The 15,803-nt window shown below is 37.0% G+C and overlaps 1 protein-coding gene across 1 annotated transcript; it reads right to left on the reverse strand.

Moving 5' to 3' along the window:
- Positions 1-8,102: 8,102 nt before the first annotated feature.
- foxl3 (forkhead box L3) lies at positions 8,103-11,781 on the reverse strand. Its single transcript, XM_084741153.1, has 3 exons — positions 11,496-11,781; positions 9,798-9,966; positions 8,103-9,033 (listed from the first exon to the last, which is right to left on the reverse strand). The coding sequence occupies exons 1-3, from the start codon at positions 11,600-11,602 to the stop codon at positions 8,542-8,544; spliced, it is 768 nt and encodes a 255-aa protein (XP_084597279.1). The 5' UTR covers positions 11,603-11,781; the 3' UTR covers positions 8,103-8,541.
- Positions 11,782-15,803: the final 4,022 nt, after the last annotated feature.

Consider the following 15,803-nt stretch of genomic DNA (forward strand, 5'->3'; position numbering starts at 1 on the left):
GTCTTGTTTTTCTGTCTTTATTTTGTCGTCTAGAATCAAATATAGTTACACTTTATCCTACAGTACACTGATGCAACAAGCTAACTTGAAATATGATCTATATTATTATTATAACCCTTTTCAGACTTAATTAGAGGATAACTGGTAATACAACGAAACTGTACAGCAAATTAAAGTATTATTTCCCATTGTTAGACCCTTAATGGGTCACATTACAACAGAATGCACTGTATACTAAAGCGTTCCCACTTTTATATCCATATACTTTCCTAGGGGGTAATTTGGGACAGGTTACAACAGAACTGTACCGCAAACTAAATTGTAATATTTCCCGCTGTTAGGCCCTTTTAAGACTTTATTGAGGGCTCTTAAGGAGACATTACAACATTACAACACATTACAACAGCTCTTAAGGAGACATTACAACATTACAACAACTCTTAAGGAGACATTACAACAGAACTGCACTGTAAACTTAAGTTTATTTCTCACTGTTAGACCAATGTGTCCCTAATTACTCTCTAATAAAGCTTCAAAATGGTCTAACAGTGGAAAATAGTACACTTTAGTTTACAGTACAGTTCTGTTGTAGTGTGTCCTTAACTACCTTCTAATGAAGTCTAATAAGGGTTTAACAATGAGAAACTTCACACTTTAGTTTACAGTACAGTTCTGTTGTAACATGTCCCTGATTACCCTGTAATAAAGGCTAAAAAAAATATAACTAAGAAATAATACACTTTAGTTTACTGTACTGTTCTGTTATAATGTGTTCTTAATTACCTTCTAATAAAGTCTAACAGTGGGAAATAGTACGCTTTAGTTTATGGTACATTTTTGTTGTAATGTGTCATTAATTACCCTCTAATAAAGTTTAATTAAAGGTCAAATATTGTCTAATAATGACTTTATTATTTCTATTTTCTTTCATGGAAAGTATGTCTTGTGATGTCGTATTAGTGTACTGTAATATTTCTGCACTGCCACCACTCCAGTCCGCTCCTTGGCATTCCATCCTCCACCAGATCCCTCTTCAGATGGTAATAACTGAAGCTGACCTGTAGTAAACCCTTTCCCTTTACCTCCCTCCTCTCTCTGGAGGCCCGTGGGCCCCACACCAGGGACTTCCCCATTGGTCGTCAGGAATCGCCTCATCCCACAACATGGCCCCTCACATTCTGCCTCAGCCACTGGAGCGTTTTTCCCGGTCAAAAAGAAAGAGGGGTGTGTCTGTCGGACAGTAGACTGGAACGCACCAGTACACAGGAGCCCTGTTTGACTCAACATGTGCTGATTTTCATGATATCTGTAAAGTCATCTTGCACAAAAGAACTGGTGGATTTCTCTCTGAGAGGTAAATGCATTTATGTGTTCAAGTTCATCACTGAGGGGAAACATAATCCTAACAATTCTTTGCTTTTTTTTTAAATATGTTCTATTTTTTGGGGTGTTTTTTGGATTGCTAGAGGAAAAAAACAGTAAATTATGGTGGTAATTCAAGGTACGAATCATGTTTTATCAGTAGCCGAGGTGCCATGTGCTGCTTGTTAGTGTAAGATTGTGTAATGTTGCTGTTTGTATGAACACGTGCTGCCACAGCTACTACTATAAGGTCTGTGCTCGTAGTGAAATGATGGTTCAACACCGCCACGACAAATAAAATGTAAACATGTTGGTCATATTTTGACAAGCATCACATTAACCCAAACTTCATAACATCTGTTGCAGATGCAGGATGGGTGTATGGAGCTTGTTGGACTCTTCCATGAAGAGCAGAACTACAGAGGATCTATTTTTGCTCCTATGACTGATACCCAACTCTGGATTTGTGATTTTTTTTTTCTCCCCTCTCCACAAGAAGCTGGTTAGCACTCCGCGGTGGTTGGACTACGGAGCATGATGACACACGTGTCAGGGGTCAGATTGAGTGAAAAGGATCAGAAAATCATCACTAACATCAATAAAAACTGAATAGACACCTGTGCCCCTCATAAGGCAGCGTAACTACAGTCAAAAAAGAACAGGAACCTCCATAACAACCCCTGGATTAACCAGACTGCCCAGAGCTGTGGTGCATTGTAGTTGCATTGCATGTTTTGTTAACACAGTGCAATGGATCTGCTCTGCAACACAGAACTTGGTCATATCATCAAAGGTCCTCTTAAACAGTTACATCAAAATTGTGTTTTTTCTGTTGCAGTTTGAGGGAATATTCAAATTTCCCCACGTTCTTACTCTTTTTAACTAGATTAATACAATTATTTATTTACCACATTGAATGTAGGTATTAATACTTTGTTAATATAATGTTGTGAGCATTTAATGGCTTTTATTAGATAGTTTAAAGTAGAGAGATGACAGAACACAAGAGGAAAGAGAGAACCCTGGCCAGATTCAAACTAGGGACTTTTATTAACCCTGAGGCCACCAGGGTACCCCATTCATTTTTATATCTTATAGAAATATAGATCACATGAAACTGTTTAAACTGACACTTCAAGCAGTCACAAGTATCTATCAAATAATCAGAAGACAATATAGTTTATCTACAGTGAGGCGATACAGTAGCATGTTTTATTTTTATATTTGACACTGTTCTAGTTCCATTTTTCAGTGGTGGAGAGTAACTACATGCTCAAGTACTGGGCTAGAAAGTTACTTGAGTATTTATTTTCTGCTGCTTTATACTTCTCAGCTAGAATTCAGATGGAAATATTGTATTTTTTACTTACCTACATTTATATGACAACTTAAGTCTCTAGTACCTCAATGAAATGATTCAGAATGTAATTATGATCCACTGTTATTATTATTATTATTAATTAATTTCCAGGGGTAATTTCATAAGCAACCTAGCTGTATATTAAGGATATAAAATCCCACCTGATGGAAAGTAATGTTATTAATGCATAGATGCTTTAATCCAGTTATATATTATTTTGAAATGGGCCCTTTTGCATAATGAATACTTTTACTTATAAAGTTTACTGAATTAGATTTTTGCTTGTAAGTTACTGGGACTTTGTCAGAGGGCAGTTAATTCAAAATGGCAATAATATCACTGTGTTTACCCTCCTGATTCATGCCAAAATGTCTGCTGTGAAAAAGGTCACTACTTCAGCCTGTCGTCTTTGTCTAGTTCAAGTCTTCCATTAAGAATTCAACGCAGATTTTGGCATCAAACCTTGTCTGTAACGTTACCATGGGTGAAGTGTTTATCAAATGCGAACTGACAAATTCAAACAGATATCTGGCAGATTGCTGACTTTTCATCTGAATGTCAAGCCCTTTCATTTATTAAATTGCCTATTTTCCATTTTCTTTCTGGGAAAAAAAAGCCCTTCTGGTCACCTCGAGTCAGCCACCTCTGTTTTATTCCTGGCAGGGACATCCCTCCAACAGTCAAAATGTAAACACGTCTCCCAACTGCCACTGATTGACATGCTGAGTTGATTTTCTCATTACTGACACACGCATATACACTTGAAGCCATTTAAAAATAATAGCATATTCCAGCCTTAAAGTGCGGAGCGGCTGTACCTGCAGCACCTCTGCACATGCCTTAAAATGGCAAAGGGCAGAGATATGTCAAAGTCCTCGGGCTATTTCACTGATCTTCATTAGCTGGCAGCTCAAACTAATGTCTTTTCCAGTGTAGACAATTCATACTCCCCCAACCACTGCTAACAGAAACCATTAAGAACAGAGAAGATTAGTTCTAATCAGAGTTTAGCAAAGATAGATTTAAAATGAGCAAATCCAGATTTTAAATTAAGCAGACCTCTGTTGCACAATAAAAAAAGTAAATAAAAATGTATTGATGTAAACTGAAATTAATTAATTTTATCAATATGGAAATCCTTGCTTTCCCAAACCAATTAATTATTAATTAAAGTATCTTTATCTTTTGGTTGACCTGTGTTCCTTAACAAAACTTGGCATTGATGCTAGCCAGCTAAAAAGTTAAAATGTTACCTTATGTGCCAGCTAGCTAAAAGGCTAACAAAAAAAAATCACATTGTTTGCTAGCTGGCTAAAAAGTAATATAACAATACACTGTGTGCTTGCTAGCTAGCTGAAAAGCTAACAAAACTTTATATTGTGTACTAGCTACTAATACGTTATATTGTTACTTTGTTACTAAAAAGCTAGTTAGCCTAGCTAGCCTACTCATGATAACTCGGCAGAGAAGCTCAAATTTTTCCTCCTTTGAGAAAAAGTTGGAAGTTAAATTGGAGTTAATATTTTGCTACAACAGAAATAAGCTTAATCTAGGTTTAGAGTAAAGACTAAACTTACCAAGAGTTTAAAATGTAATCTTTCTTATTTTGAGATAGTTTAGCGCACGATTAAGCTACGGTTTAACTTTAAATGCTGAGCTAAACTTTTTTATTTCAATATTTTTGGGGGATTTTATGGCTTTAACATGATAGGACAGCTATGTGAGGATATGATAGGAAAGGGGGAGAGACAGTGGGGGGAGGACATGCAGCATAGAGCCATAGGTGGGAGTCAAACCCACAGCCACTGGTTTAAAAATGACTCATTGTTGGTGAAACCCAGCTTAAACAGATGTGCTCTAAGAAAACAATACACTCATATTTATCTTCAGCCCCATAATCCTCACCACAGCCTCAGTGAAATCTAATTGCCAAACAACCACTCAAGATTAAATGACCTATTTGTGTTTATGATTTACTTTATATTAACGTTGCAGATCAACGCTTTCCCAATTTCCTCTACCTGCGATCCTGCTGTTTCTTGCCCCAGAGCTGCTCATTTTACCTGGCATCAAACACATAATGAAGTCTCAAACAGATTTCCTCACTCGTATAAATGAGAAATATGACTGTGCGGGTAATTATAAACAACTGGCTCGAGATGTTAGAAGGATTAACTGGGAAGGAAACAAAAGGGATGCATTTAGAGTAGTTATTTAATAGAGGCCATTCATTGGGACGCCGTGCCAATAGCTACAGTTTCACGTATTCACTCACAACATAATATGTGCATTGACTTTTCGGGCCTGACTGCTGCTTTGCTTTCTCTTTAGCTGCCTCAGAAGACCCCCGCCGCCTCGGAGCGCTTTATGCTAAGTTAATTTACCCAAATATATCGGCGGCATCGCGGCAGCAGCAGCCCCCGCTATTCAACATCAACAACTTTGTTAATGGAAACTTGCTGATCCATAAACGCTTGCGCCGCCGCAGACGTTTGCTGGGGGGCAGTTCACATATGAATGTTAAAAACCCACAGATCGATGAGGGGCATTTGCAAAGGAGGCATAAGGTGTGTTTAATTATAATTGCGTCACGGGGTGTGTGTGTGTTTGTGTGTGTTTGTTGGGGGAGGTGCTGCTGGTGAGGCTCAGGCAGGGGCCTCTGTATTTAAATAGGGTCACATCTCGGCCTCACCTTGCAAGTGTTATGCTATATTAAATGCCACTCATGTTAAGTGTGTTGAAACCCTCCTCTGATGTAGTCAAGACATAATATAAAGGTTAAATTGAAAAATGTCCCTTCAACAGTACAGCAACACGCCATGATTGATCTCCCTTGTACGGGCAAGAAATGTTAGGCAGACCTCTGTTTCGTTAGGCCTCTTTTAAGTGCGTGAATACAGTGTGTTATAATAATAAAGGAGTGACTGGATTAGAATTTAAGTGTCAATCAATCAGGATCTCAAAAGGTCAATGAAAAAATTAGCTAAATTTGCAGAAGGAGGAGGAGCTCAGTCCATATAGACTTTTTTTCTCTGCTCTGAAATAGTAAACACAGGTTTTACCAGTGATACTGATTAAGATCCTGTTCCATTTAGGGTAGCAGAGTCTCTCCAGTAGCAGTAAGTATCATTGGTAACACCCATGTTTACCCCACTGTTTCAAAATGGCTGCTGCGAAAATGGTCTGTGGGCCTTTTTTTTATACAGCAGGCACACTAATGTCATACTAAGAACAGTGTTGATAATAATAATATTAAGTGTTCTGTTCAAATGTCTCATTAAGCCACGATGATGTCAGCTCGTCCCAAATCCACACTTCATACTGATTCTAAGCCATTTTTGTATTTAGTGTGCTCACATTGAAAAGGGAAAATACAATAAAGTGAATATACTCAAACTAGACAATATGTTCACTAAATACAATAGATTCATTTTAATATGCTGTTGATGGACACTTTTCTCCCACAATGCAACGCACAAAGAAAATGGAGCAGTTACTCAGCTGGAAAAGATTAAAATAAATTGTGAGCAGTGGTGAGACACCTTCAGAAACACATTGTAAAGTAAGGAATTACATGCTACATGATAATGTATACAGTGTTTACTAGAGGTGCACAATATTTGGCTGCATCTTATCTGTATCTGTTCTGCCAACAAAATTATCTGTATCTGTATTCAGAGAAAAGACTGGCCGGTTTATATCAGAAATCACATCAAATCGAGCATTATTACTGTACTTTCATCTTTCTCTTTCTACTATATTATTATAATACATTATAATATTATGATATTCAAATTTAATTTTAGTGTAAAATTTTGGAAATTATTTTTGTCCCAAATAATAAACTAATTTCTTTCCCAAATAACGTATTCAGATTCCAGTGCATCCCTTATATTTACTGTATATTAATCATTATACTATGTTTTCTCGCAGTTAGCGTTCTAGTAATCAGAAGGAAAACAGGAAGTGAGACATCATGTGCGCTGTGCAAAGGCAGTCAAAGTGTGACTTAAGACTGACACTGTTAATAGACCTTTTTCTTGTTATTAAATAGAAAGTGTACCCAAGGTACTAATTAAGTCCTGTCCCTGACTCTGTTTGACCTGAATGGAACTGGTCCTTAATTAGTATCACTGGTGACACCTGTGTTTACTCTACTAGTTCATGTCAAAATGGCTGCTGTGAAAAAGGTCTTTTAAACTTAATTTTAGAGGTCTAAAGTTATTTTTTTGTTTTCTGAGGTGTTCGCAGAACGAAATTAACGAGCCACAGTTGTGTTAATTTTTTTTTGTTTCTGAGCACCTCTGTGCACTGCACTGTGGGAGAATCATGTACGTTTACTCAACTGCATACTCATTTTGTCACTTGTTCATGTAGCATGGATTTGGGACACATCTACTCTCTTTGTTGAACCTAATTTGCAGTGACACATTGCAAAGAGACAGTTTGACTGATGTCCAACATCGCACAAATTGTATAATTTCCTTCTAGTATGGAATTATAATGTATGCATTCATTTTAATATACTGTATACTGATTGGGACACACCAACAGTGGGCCAGCATGCACAGGACCCTGAAACTGAAGCAGCTAAATGGAATTCAGCCATCGTTGATTTTTATTATTTACTCTTGTGTAAACGTTTTCTGTGAAAAAGGCCTGTTACCAGCTTTGTAAGATGTCATTGCAGAAAAAAATGTGATTATTGTTACATGCTGCTACTTTATACTTTTTTGAAAAGGTGGAGTTGAGCTAAACCGTGGTGAATAATTGGTCATTTTTTGTTGGTATTGTTTCCACTTGTCAGAAAAGTTAAAATTTTAAAGTCCCCCTCCACTCTGAAATTTGTTTTCCTTATTGTTACGTTACATGAATATTTGAGCTTCACTGTGCAGAAAGAAAGTTGTTTTCAGCAAACGTTTTCATCTTCTGGAGGAGGGAGGTTCCTCACCTTAAAGCTGAACAAAAGATGTGAACGTATGATAATGATTTGCTGATGACATCACAAGTGGTTCGGAGCGACACTTGAAGTCTCGAGCACATGTACACACAATGAGAACTGACTTTAGGGCACACATCTTATGTCCAGCAGTTAAACTTTTGAAATGAAAGTATTTTCACATAGGTTCTGGATTGCTGTTTGTTTGGGGGGAGAAACCATATCAGACAAAAAATATTTTTAAGTTTTAAAATGTGTTCAGAGAGGATCCTTAAAACTGAAAGTTTTGGCCAGCTTATAGTGCTCTCTGTCAAATATGTTGGACTTGACATTCACTAAAGAAATAATATGACCAAATCTGCCATTAATCGATATAAATCTATATTTAGTTTTAACAGATTGTCTAGTTAAAAGAATGACAAAAAGGGGGGAAACAGGCAATTCTGAATAAATGCTTCTTTTATGAAGAAATCAACTTCTGATGTGAAGATAAAATTTACTTAATCTTACTTTGAAATCACTGTTGAATCATACGTGTGCTCACAGCTCCTGTGTATAGATACATATAGAGAACAGTGTAAACCTAGTCTATGTCAGCACTCCACACTGCACATAATAATGACAACATGAATGTTTTGCTGTTCTATATTCTTCACATTTCGTTTTTTGGATGAATTTTTAGACGGTCCGACATTTTCTTTACGTTACTTTTTTCCATCTAGAATCCATCTCATAATACTGTACCTCAATATTTTGTTCCATTTACATTTTCAAGTCAGTAAAATTCCTCTTCTGTCTTTGGACGTCCTCACAGTACTTCCCAGTTTTGGACACAGATGACAGTAAGGGATTTAAGTTCAGTTTCTGCTTCCCTCTCCTCTCACAGAGTCCAGAAGTGGAGGTTCAGATGTTGGGGTTCCAGAACGTGAATGGGCGGCCCCGTGGGCCCTATGTGAACTGGGCCGTGAGAGGATCTGAACCCAGGCAGGGGCGGATCAGGCGTGGATAGGATGTAGTCAATGCTAAACTTGATCTCTGACTCGGGTTTCCCCTGCTGCTGCTGCTGCTGCTGGGTGGGGTTTGGGATGAGGTGGCTCGGCTGGGGGCCCGGACCCCTCGGCCTCTCAGGGTTCAAAGGGCAGAGGGTGGAGTCAGGTTCAGGGCGGCGAGTTGTGGGCACGTGCTGATTGCTGTGGCTCTCGAGAGGGTGGAAAGGGGTTTCTCCTGAATCGCGGAAGCCAATTTTCATATTCCTTCTGCGCCGGCGACGCCGAAAATTGCCGTTTTCAAACAGGTCGAGCATCGACTCACAGCCGGTGGCAAAAGTCCAGTAGTTTCCTTTCCCCTTCTCGTTGCCCTCTGTCCGAGGAACCTGTGAGAAATATGACAAAGTCTTGATTATGATTAAAAATATTACACAACCAATAGTAATCAGATGAAACACAATATTACTACTGGGGAGAGGAAAAAAGAATACTAAACTGAGACAAGATAAAAAAAAAAGACATAACAAAAGAACAAAAGAATAACAAAGATGTTTTTTAAAAATCTTAAATTCCCTTTAAGAGGCACAAAACACTTAAATATCTTATTAAAATATCAAGTTTAAGTAATTTGCAATGATTCAAAAAGACACAAAGAATAAAACAAAAATAAAAACAATATTTAAGGCAAATTCCTTTTAACAGGCACAAAAAACACATATTATAATGTAATGGAAACTGCAAATATAAATATAATGACATGAATAAAACTTTGTTTGAATTTAAAAAAAAAGGTAGTGTCTGGGTTGCCTTAAAATTTGAAGTTGACTGAATTTGAAAAGACAAGTTGAGGTAATTTTCCAAACAAATACACTTTACTTGAGCTGAATCCACAACTCTTCAGTCACACTGACGGACTTGATTTAATGAGTTGATTGAAATCTGTACATTACATTCATTCAGCTCATAACTTCAAGTCAAAAGCCTTAAAGTTAGAAGAACTCATGTTTGTAAATCCCGAAGTTCTGCAGATGCATGCCAGAAATTTCAAGTTCACTGAACTTGAGCAAATAAAACTTGTACATCTACATTAAAGTAATGAGAAAAGATGAGTCGATTCCACTGAACTCCTGTCTGATTTTTTGTAGTGTACCTTGATGAAGCAGCTGTTGAGAGACAGGTTGTGTCTGATGGAGTTCTGCCAGGCTCTCTGGTTGGAGCGGTAGTAAGGAAATCTCTTCATGATGAACTCATAGATGCCGGACAGAGTGACCCGCTGCTCGGGGCTCTGCTGGATGGCCATGGCTATCAGAGCGATATAACTGACACACAGACACACACTTCAATCGACAGCAAATAACAAAACCTGTCATATGTAAATCATGTGTTTTGCTGACATTCTCTTTACTCGCACCACACTGCTATATGTGCACACATAGTAATAGTAACTGCCAAATTTCTTTACTGTATTAAAACCCAATATATAGAAAAGTAGGGAAACATAACTTTTTCCATTGCAACAACCTGAAAAAAAAAAAAAAAAAAAAAAAAAGCATCTTTTTCACATGACAAAATGCATTGTTATTACAGCAAATAAAAATATATTTTAAGTTCTATATTTTTTTTTTCTTTTTTGCCATAAAAGACAGAAGAGGTTATACAGGCTGATATCTTACGTAGTGATGTTACAGTACAAACTGTTATAAAGACTCTATAACAGAAATCTAAATGGACTTATTTGGGTTTTGGGCGTAGTTATGCTTCACAAAAACACCAAGATATAAACCATAAGAAAATCCACTGTCTTTAAAGGTAGAATCAGAGGGATTTATCTGAGCTGCCGGCACCAGAACGATCGTTGATTGTTGAATCTCACTCGCAGGATGTCAAACACTGATGTTTAGGGCTGGTAAAGTGTTCTGAGCACAGCAAAATAATGAGAAATCAGGAAAAACAAGCACTTCTAGTGGGTCATAAGTGATGATTGAAAGGGATCATGTTAATATGAGCCTATACATTGTTTTTTCTTTTTTTTTTTTTTTTTAAGGAATATGTTGCACATTACACCTTTAACTTGTACGGCAGTGGAGTAACATGTCTTTTCTTATAGTGGACCTTTGTCATCAGTTCAACATTATTTTCATGAGGAATTCTCATAAAATTAAGAAGCATAAATGTAAGTATCAAGCTGAAAAAACAATGTTGAAGTATGTTTTTGAGCTTGTGAAGAGGATCAAACCACATTATGGTTAACTTAGTGAGGAACAAATGGAAGGTTATGAATGTTGTTTTTAATTTCATTTCATTTTAAGTCCATGAGAGAAAATCAACTGAATATTATCAGAAAATGATCTGCAATGTATGACGCATACAACTTAAATGTCTGTAAAAGAGTCGACTATTCTATCTAACTGTGCCTCTTAAAGCGAGGTTATTTTTGGTTAGTTATATATTTTAAAAGATGTTATATATTTTTTGTGTACATTAGTAAAACTGAATGAGGATGCTGTAGAAAAAAATCTTTTTGTTATATTTTTGCAAACTGACAAACTTGATGATAATAATGAAAAAAAGCTAAAATCCCATGGAAAGCAAAGTTTATTTTACACCTTTTAAAGGAAAACCAGTGATTAGGAAATGGTGTACATTAAAGGCCAAATATTATTCAGGCACTTTTTTTTTTAATTTTACATTATAATAAATTATGAATATTATCTTTCTAATTCTCCATATCAAATTTTAAAGCCCACTAAATAAATGTATATATGACATACTAATAGATGAAGTGATGTTAAAATGTTTTCCCAAAAGTAAAAGAAAAATTAGAAGAAGAATTAAAAATTGTCCCTACCTGTATGCGGGTCTACACATTTTCTTCTCTTCGTCTGTGCTTGAGGAGGGGTATCCGTCTCCATCGTAGTTGAAGCAGTTGAAGGGGTAGTTGGAGTTATCAAACATTTCTACGCCTTGAGGGAGTCGGCTGCGTGATCACAAGTGTCTGGCTCCTCTGACTCTCCTGGCCTCAGCAGCCCAGCAGCAGCTTCACCCTGTCCTGTCCTGCTGCTCTGCTCTGCCACCATGCTCTGCTCAGCCAGCTGACACTCACTCTGAGCTCTGCTCCTGATGACGGCTGCCTCCAGCCCCCCCTCCGCCCCTCTCCCCCCTCCTCGGCCACAGCAGCTCTCCAGGAACGGCTGCAGGTCTCCGCGCTCAAGACCACCTCTCTGAGCTCTGAGAACCCTTTTTCTGGTCTTGAGCACCGTTGAAGTATTTATCTCTTTCTAGGATATTCAAGATGGCCCACATCCAATTAACCAATCTTTGTGCAGACAATTCTGCACTAGAAAGTATTTAAGACTTAAATAAGCTTGAATTTCCATTAAAGACTCCTGCACTTAGATTTTTATTATATGAAAAAACTCAAATATAGCCCACAAAAAGAAATCATTCCAGGAAAAAAAAAAGTGTTTGCTTTAAATTATTGTCTGAGAGATTTCTTTAAATATTGTGGATGGCCTTGCTTTGCATCTGAGTAGCTTATGTTTTTGAAATCTGAACTTAATTCAGTAACGTTACAACCACCCCTACAGCTGTTCAATGAATTTAGTCAAATAGAAGGGTGTTTTTCCCTCTGAAGTGTGGAGTAAAAATGTCCGACAAGTCTTACAAACAGGAAATGCTGACGTGTGCAGAGCCGGTGGGCTTCAGCTCCCCAGAACTGCTTTTAGGTCCCATAGCTGTATGAGCAGGATGCTTTGTTTCTGTCTATATTTGTGTGCATTACAACCTGATCTGTTGGCCTTTGTTGAGTAATGAATCTATCTTTGGTCCAGAATTTGCTCTAAATCAGACAATCCATTCTCATCCCAACTCAGCTGCTGTTTCAGATGTAGCCACAAGTCTCTTTTAACACGTGGTTCAAGCTGTGAAACAGTTTGGTTGGGTTTAGACACAAACTACATGGGTAGCTTTAGGATAATGTTTTGGGTTACAATTTAGTGTTTTAGTTTTTGACATGGGACATGTAACGTGGGACATGGGACGTGTTTGAGCCGTCCATCCACCCACGTCCTACATATACTTCCCCCTCTTTATATTAGGTTGACAGCCTAAAATCTCTCAGTATGAGTCCCTGAGGGGTGGTGCCAAAACATTGGTTATCTGGCGAGGTGGGAATGACAACGGGAGGAATCAGATCATCTTTTTAAAAGAGCACACTGAGGGAAACAGAAGAAATTTCAGGAAATTTTTAGATAATAACCAGCTGCAAAGCCTTTTTGAGTTTACTCAACCAAGGTCAAATTTGTTGTGTCAGTTTAGGTTAAGAAGTTTCCTCAAAGTGCTATCTTAAGTTTATCAAACGATATATTCAGATCTATTTGTGTACTTAAATTAAGAAAATCAATTTATTATATTTGATGAAACGAAAAGAGTATGCTTCTATTAGACTTGTACCATATGTCGAGTAATGTATGTCTCAAAGCAGTATATTAATACCTCTTACATTTCAAAGTATAGCAAGTTGTTCAGACACCTACTGGACTCAAACCCAAAATATCCCCAAATATAGATTTTTTTTAAACAACATAGAGTTTCAAGTTCATCATGTGTAATAATTTAATAATGTTATAATTTAAGTTTGCTTAAATACATAAATTCATTTTCATAGTAATGTTAAGTTTGCTATAATTAACATAACACTGTAACACTGTACGTAAGTAAAAATGTTAAATTTGATAAACTTAAGATAGCACTTTGAGGGAACTTTGTTGAGTAAAGTCAAGAAGTCTTTTGTAGCTGGTTGCTCTGCTAAGTTTTCTCAACTTTTTTTTTCTTTTCTTTTTCCTTTTTTTTTTTTTTTACAGTGATACTGCACCGATTTAACATTACAGTTCATTACAGTGGTCAGATTTGCAATTGACAACAGCTTAAAAATCAATGCAGCAGAACAAGAGATAATTTTTTCCTTCTTCTTCCGTCTAGGAATTTGGAGCCTAACCAGTGACACTACCTGACTGAAATTTTGGTCTGACATTCGGGCGTCACGCTAGTGGCAGTTAATGTAGCCTCGGGCTGTTAACCTCAAGACATGATGTATAATCTACAAAGGTCTGATGAGCTCACATAACTTTTTTCACATATTCTGTGACATGTCAAGTCAGTGGTGTGTCCTTAAACTCTGACTCAACTTTTCCGATCCAGGGCGTCTCACAGAAGCAGCCTGGTCGTCTGAATCCGGAGCGAGTGTGCTGGACAATCTGCTCCTCTCCTCCACCTCCAGCGAGATTCTGGGTGGTCCGCTGAACATGTAGAAGGCCTTCATGTTTTATTTTGCTTCTTTTTATAGCCTAATCTCTCCAACCGTACTTAAAACAGCTAACCCCAAACCAACAAACAAGATCCTTTGCATCTTTGTTTTCTTTTTCTCTCCGTTAACTCTTTGGGGTGTGTGTGTGTCCACTCTGGCAGACGTTTAGTCAACAACGGGAAGTTTTGTAGATGCTATCTATAATGCTCTATAATGGCCATAAATTGTTTCCGTGTCTATAAAACAGGGGGATGTGTATTTTGAAGGGCTCTTAACGGGGCAATTGGAGGTCTCCCGTGAGGCGACAGGGGCCGGGAAAACAGCCTGAGGTCTGCCAGGCCTCTGTGTGTGGCCCCGCTGGTGCAGGACAGGCCTATACGCTCTGTATCAGTCGGCCCAGAGACATTAAAGCAATTCTCTCTTCGTTCTGATTGGCTAATGAAGCAGCTAAAAGGTCAATGCTGTGATCAATTATAAGTGCAGGCCTAGATTTATTTAAGTGGCTTCATAAAAATCTTTTTATCTCGACACATTCAAAGGAATAACTGATCTCTGAACAGTTTATTTCTTCTTCTCTTTAAAAATTAAATTTTGGTTTTGATGTACAGGTAGAATAAATCCCATAAGTGGAGGTATAATGCAGAGCCATAGCTGAGGACACCAGAGTCACACAATACATGCTGATTCCAGTATTTTTATTCATTCATTTATTCTATAAATTCTTCTCATTTTAAGCATACGAATAAATACATAAATACCTGTAAAGACATTTACAGGTATTTACTTTTTCAGGTAATATAACAGAATAGTTACAGTTTTTTCACTGGCTGTACACATCAAGGTTGCAGCATCATCATACGCTTTTCTCTGTTTAATCCAAATCCAAGAAGATAAAAAAGAGAGAATGTTTTTAGTAAGGAAAGAATTTGAATAGACCTTCTTTCCAATTACAGCTGGAACTGAGAAAATGTGTTTGTACTCTTGTTTTCCAGGTTGTAACATATTATTTGCGTAATGATATCATGTGTTCTGTTTTGTTGAGTTGTTTACTGAAATTCTGTTTCAGTTTTGTCACAGAATTTTCTGTCTTTTTTTAAAATCTTTTAATCTTTAAATCTTCAGCTGAGCTACACCAAAATATCTCTGCATGTAGCAGACTTTCAGTTTAGTACATTTGTACACTGCATTAAACAAAACCCTCATGTTCAGATGAGAGTTTTCTGAGAATAATTTGTTCTCTTGTAATGTTTTTCGCTGGAATTTGACTAATAAGCTACATTTACTCAGATACTGTACAACTTGAGTATTACTATGTCACCATGTCTTGATGTCCATATACACTGATTTTAGAAAGGTAATGATACTAAGGTACAGTAACACCACAATAAAAACTTCACACTAGGAATTTATTGCGATATTAAATAGAAGAAAATATGATGACTTGTTTTTCTGCTTCTGCTTTCCTTGTTTAATAAAATAAAATAAAAGTAGCCAGCCATGACCTAAACCTGCGCAATAATTGTTATGAATTGTGTTTGGCAATTTTTGAATTCTGTAAAAAAAAATAAAAAAACAACAGCAGCCAGAAGCTGTCCTTTTATAAAAATAAATATAACCATATAATCACGATATTGTGGCTTTCAGTATATTGTTACATTGATTTAGTACAGACAACCAAATTCATTTGACAGCTACTGCAACTACTTACTTTACAAATTAACCTTTTACATGCAAAAATATAATGAGCCTATTAAATATAATGTATTTCCAACTTAAACTACCAAATAGTATAAAAAATAGTTTGAATTAGCTCCACCTTCATCAACTACACCAACAGAATGCTGCTTACAC

Source organism: Lutjanus erythropterus, chromosome 17 (assembly GCF_056507025.1).
Source record: "Lutjanus erythropterus isolate fLutEry1 chromosome 17, fLutEry1.hap2, whole genome shotgun sequence".
Taxonomy (NCBI): Eukaryota; Metazoa; Chordata; class Actinopteri; order Lutjaniformes; family Lutjanidae; genus Lutjanus; species Lutjanus erythropterus.

Excerpts from the sequence above, each read along its gene's own strand:
- foxl3 (XM_084741153.1), bottom strand. The coding sequence starts at position 11,602 with ATGTTTGATAACTCCAACTACCCCTTCAACTGCTTCAACTACGATGGA. Across the intron at positions 9,967-11,495 it reads ATGTGTAGACCCGCATACAG|TTATATCGCTCTGATAGCCA; the intron begins GTAGGGACAATT and ends TCTGTGTGTCAG. Across the intron at positions 9,034-9,797 it reads TCAACAGCTGCTTCATCAAG|GTTCCTCGGACAGAGGGCAA; the intron begins GTACACTACAAA and ends TATTTCTCACAG.